The sequence below is a fragment of the Orycteropus afer genome, unplaced genomic scaffold (genome assembly GCF_000298275.1).
Source record: "Orycteropus afer afer isolate SDZICR_OR568_19922 unplaced genomic scaffold, OryAfe1.0 scaffold00191, whole genome shotgun sequence".
In the NCBI taxonomy this organism is placed as follows: domain Eukaryota; kingdom Metazoa; phylum Chordata; class Mammalia; order Tubulidentata; family Orycteropodidae; genus Orycteropus; species Orycteropus afer.
In genome coordinates this window covers 6150566-6155752 of record NW_006921778.1, presented here as the reverse complement: position 1 = coordinate 6155752, position 5187 = coordinate 6150566, and the positions used below count along the sequence as shown (strand labels likewise).

General features: G+C 36.3%; 1 protein-coding gene across 1 annotated transcript in view; it reads right to left on the bottom strand.

Moving 5' to 3' along the window:
• Nucleotides 1–2632, bottom strand: part of TMEM232 (transmembrane protein 232) — a 438880-nt gene extending 436248 nt beyond the window's left edge. The window contains exon 1 of the mRNA XM_007947598.1: nucleotides 2514–2632. Coding sequence (XP_007945789.1) covers nucleotides 2514–2632 — 119 coding nt within the window. The remainder of the gene's footprint in view (nucleotides 1–2513) is intronic.
• Nucleotides 2633–5187: the final 2555 nt, after the last annotated feature.

The following is a 5187-nucleotide window of genomic DNA, read 5'->3' as shown; positions in this document are numbered from 1 at the left end:
CCACCAGCCACTCCTTGGAAGGAAGATGGGGCAATCTGCTTCCATAGTGATACTGCTTCGGAAACCCAAGGAGGGGTCACTATGAGTTGGGTCCGACTTGACATCACATAACAATAAAATGGTATGCATCCTATGACCCAGCAACTCTTTTTCTAGGTATGAACCTTAGAATGTGCATGATGATGCTTGTACAACGATGTTCATCACAACATGGTTCATAATAACCATTAACTGGAAATAATTGAAATTCCAACAATAGTAGAATGAATGGATCATTTTCTGTATATTAATGAAATGCACTGGGCAAATCTGCTGCCAAAGATCTCTTTCAAGTGCTGAAGAGCAAAGATGCCTCTTTGAAGACTAAGGTGCGCCTAATAAAAGCCATGGTATTTTCAATCATCTCATATGCATGTGAAAGCTGAATGAATAAGGAAGACCAAAGAAAATTTGATATTTTTGAGTTGAGGTGTTGGCAAGGAATACTGGAAGTCTCATGAAGACTGCCAGAAGAATGAACTAATCTGTCATAGATGAAGTACAGCTGAAATGCTCCTTGCAAGCACAAATGGCCAGAACTCGTTTCACCTACTTTGGTCATGTTATTAGAGGGGACCATTCCCTAGAAAAGGATATCATGCTTGGTAAAGTAGAGGGTCAGCAAAAAAGGGGGCCCTTAATGAGATGAATTGACACAGTGGCGTCAACGATATGTTTAGGTATAGCAAGGATTGTGAGGCTCATGCAGGACCAGGCTGTGTTTCCTTCTGTTGTACCCAGGCTTGCCTTGAGTCAGAGGTGACTTGATGGCACCTAACAACAACAAATGAAATGAACCAAGGAAATAAACAAATCAGGAATACACTCAACAACTTGGATGAATCTTTAAAACATAATGACTACATCAATTTTTTAAACTTCTGTTTGATGAAAGATAAGGAGCCCTGGTGGTGGAGTGGTTAAGAGCTTGACTGCTAACCAAAAGGTCAGCAGTTCAAAACCACCAGTTGCTCCAAGCAGAAAGATGCAGTAGTCTGCTTCTGTAAAGATTACAGCCTTGGAAACCCTATTGGGCAGTACTACTCCATCCTATGGAAGCTCTGGTAGCATAGTGCCTAAGGTACTTGACTGCTAATCAGAAGGCTGGCGGTTCAAACCCACGAACCACTCCTCAGAAGGAAGGTTAGGCAATCTACTTCCACAGTGATACTGCCTCAGCAACCCAAGCAGGGGTCATTATGAGTTGGGTTCGACTCAACGGCACATAACAACAACAACTCTATCCTATAGGGTCACTATGAGTTGGAATCAACTTGTCAGCATCAGGTTTTGTTCCCTTTTTGTTTTGTTTTATTTTGCTTTTTATAATGAAAGACATCATAAAAACAAAGTTGAAAGGCAAACCACAAACTAGGATAATTCGCAATAATGTTTAAGAGTACCAGCATATCGATAGGAGAAAGATAGCACAAAAGGAAAAGGGTCAAGTGTATGAAGAGATAATTCATAGAAGTTATTATAATGGTAAACATAAAAAGATGCTTGGTCTCAAAAAAAAAAAAATGTTGTCATGGAAATTTATTTAACTAATTAAGCAATTACCACTTTTGACCTATTGGCAAAAATTAATAAATCTAACAATATCAAGTGTTGGTGAAGATAAGAAGAAATGAACTTTAAGTAGCCATTACACCAAATAAAGAAAATACACACTTATCAATATACATTGAAATAAAAAAGCATAATGGTGTTTTCTTTTAACAACAACAACAAAAAAGCAAGCCACAGGTAAAGGAGTTAGGTAAAATTACATTTACACACACTTGCAAAATATTATCTTTCTATTAAAAATATTAAAGTAAAAAATGAACTGGAATGATAGATACATGCCACAAGCACTATAGTTCAGAGCACATGTGGTCAAAGAGCTTCAAGTTTAAAGGTTAAAGTGTTCTTTGTTAAAGGAACACATTTGCAACAAATATAATAACACATCAATGTGTAAGTACTACTGTATATTAGATTATTCTCTATTTTGTTCATTTTAAAAATTTTCTTAAAATTTCAAAATCATGTAAAATGTTAAAACTACCTACAAATATTTATCTACTAATTTCATTTTAGAAACTGTATCCTAAGGAAACATTTTGGAATACAGAAAAATATTTCCATTGTGACTTATAAATAATGAAAATGCTTTACAAATAGTAGTAGTTTTAAAATACTTTCTCTTACCCATTTTATGGATTATTATGGCAACTTAAAACTATATATTACCATAGAAAAATACTGATTTCAAATAAACAGTGGAATTCAAAATTTTAGAAATTATATGATCATTACAAAAAAAGAAAAAGAACATCTACTTAAAAATAGTAAAACTTAACATTTTACCCTTGGTTATAGAACTATGGATGCTTATGTTATTATTCAAAATTTTCTGTACTTTGTAAATTTTGTATGATGCATATGGGTTCCTTACATTAATAATAATGAAATTTTCTCCACCTTACTTTGATTTGTTACTTCTTGATTTACTTGAACTTTGACCATTCCACTTCAAGAGTTTTTCATAATGAGAAGAAGATATTACTCCAAATTTGTTAATAACAGGTGGTTTTTTAGAAGACATATTCACAGATCATAAACCTAGAGAGAAACATTAAATGATAATGTTAAAATGTGACTGCACCCACAATATCAAATGATGTATTTCATGCAAATTCATGACTTACAGGGGAAAGAGTGCTGTTGTAGATAAACTTAAGAACTGAAGAAATATAAAGAAGAATTTAAATTTAAACTGTCAGCCATGAGATACAAACCAAACTTTGCTTCTAAAACCCATGTTCTTCTGTTTCATTACCTGTATTCATTCATATAATATCTATTATTTATTATTTTTTAATAGTTTTATCAGCAAAACCACTGAAACAACAGTATGAGAATATACTTAAGAGCAAAGGCTATACAACCAGATTAACTGGGTTACATAAATGTTTTGTGCCTCAGTTTCTTCATCTGTAAAATGGGAATAGTGTCCCCTCATCGAGTTGCTGTGAAAAGCAGGTGGGATAATATATGTAAATTGCTTAGAATAGTGTTTGGCATATATGAAACTTAATATTAGTGCTTATGATCCTTATTAGATTACATTTTCTTTTTTTATTTTATTTTATTCTTTCCTTCCCATTTATTTATTTTATTGTGCTTTGCGTGCAAATTTACAGAACAAAATTTGTTTACATTCAACATTTCATGTACATTTGACTTCACTCACCAATTACCATCTCCAACCATAACACACTCTCCTCCCCTCCCTTCCTTCTGATTCTCCCCCTCCCTGTGCCCTTCTTAATTATGCATACCTGTCTGTCCAGGTTTCCCTCCATGTGAATGCTGCCCCTTTGGTGCCCCATGGTCGATTGCTCCAAAGGATGTCTCTCTGTAGAGTATGTAGGTGCATTTCCCTGCATTGGGTGTTCTGTGTGTAAGTCTTTCTACTGTTGGGCCAATCCTTGGGAGTGACTATCCCAGGCCTGAAGAGTAACCCAGGTCCACAGTCTTGGGGGCACCACCAGACTCCATCCAACCAGTAATTCTGGTCATTATTGTGTTTTTGAATTTTGTTCCACATTTTTCCTCCCACTATCTCCAGGATCTCCAGTTTTGATCCCTTCTCAAGTGGTTGGCATCTGTAGCTGGGCCCCATCTAGTTCTTCTGGTCTTGAGGTCCATTGTATCCTTGGACTAATTGTTTCCAAATGCCCTTGATTTTCTTCACTTTTCTTTGCTTCAGATGAGAGGAAAAAATTAGCTACATCTTAGATGGCCACTTGAAAGCTTTTAAGACCCCAGTTGCTACTCACCAAAGTAGGTGTGGTACAAGATTTTTTGTATTATGTAGTGCCGATGGAGCTTGGTGTCACCTAATACTATGGTCCTGAGTTGGAAGGCCCAGTTATTCTCTCTCCCAAGGTGTTTGGTTGTCTCTGAGGGATTACTCCAACTCTGTCTTCTGTTGCTTCTGTAATGATTGTGGTTATTTTGTGTCACTAATGGTTGTGGTTATTTTGTATCTATGCAAGATTATCTTCAGCTAAATGTATCATTGGTCTAGGGTACATTCCTGCTCACCAACCTCTATCTGATCTTCTCAGTTGTCTACGCATTTATCTGTAGCCTGGTGCTTGGTGCTACTGGTAATGCAGTATTGTGTATGTACTAGTATTTGCCTCTGTTTTTTATATCATATGTGCACGTTTCAGTGTCCTTCCTTTCTCTAATGTTACCATGCGGTCACAGACTCTTTCCATACTGTCCCTTACCAAAATCAACATGTGGCCCCCAACCAGTCTGAAATTCTCCTTCCCATCACCAGTAACCTATAACATGAGTTCCCTTCCCTTAGCAAACCCTTCTTTGACTTTTTACAGTAATAGACTCATTAATATTTGTCCTTCTAAGACCGACTTATTTCACTCAGCATAATGTCCTTCAGGTTCACCCATGTTGTGAGATGAGTTGTGTATTGTTCATTATTCTTAATGAAGCATAGTATTCCATTGTGTGAATGTACCATAATTTGGCATCCATTCATCTGTTGATGGGCATTTTTGTTGTTTCCATCTCTTTGCTATAGTGAATTGTGCTGCCATGAATATGAGTGTGCATATTTCTGTTGGTGTCCTGTCTCTCATCTCTGTAGGATATATTCCTGGTAATGGAACTGCTAGATCAAATGGTATTTCTGTTTTCAGTTTTTTAAGGAAACAGCATACCATTTTCCACAATGGTTGTACCATTTTGCAGTACCACCAGCAATGTGTGGGATTTTCCCAACCACAACAGCATTTGTTATTTTCGGTCCTGTTGAACTTTTCTGTTATTGCTGGGGTGAGATGATATCTCAACATTGTTTTGATTTGCATCTCTAAAAGGTTGAGCAATCTACTTCCGTAGTGGTAATGCCTTGGAAACCCAATGATGAGTCGCTATGAATCGGGTACAACTCAACAGCAAATAACAACAACAATGGCTAATGATCATGAACATTTCCTTATGTTTGTTGGCCACCAGTATAGCATCTTTATTGAAGTGTCTGTTCATGTCCCTTGCTCATTTTTGAATTGGACTGTTTGTCCTTTTGTTGTTGAGGTGTTGAAGTTTTCTATAAATTTTTGGAGA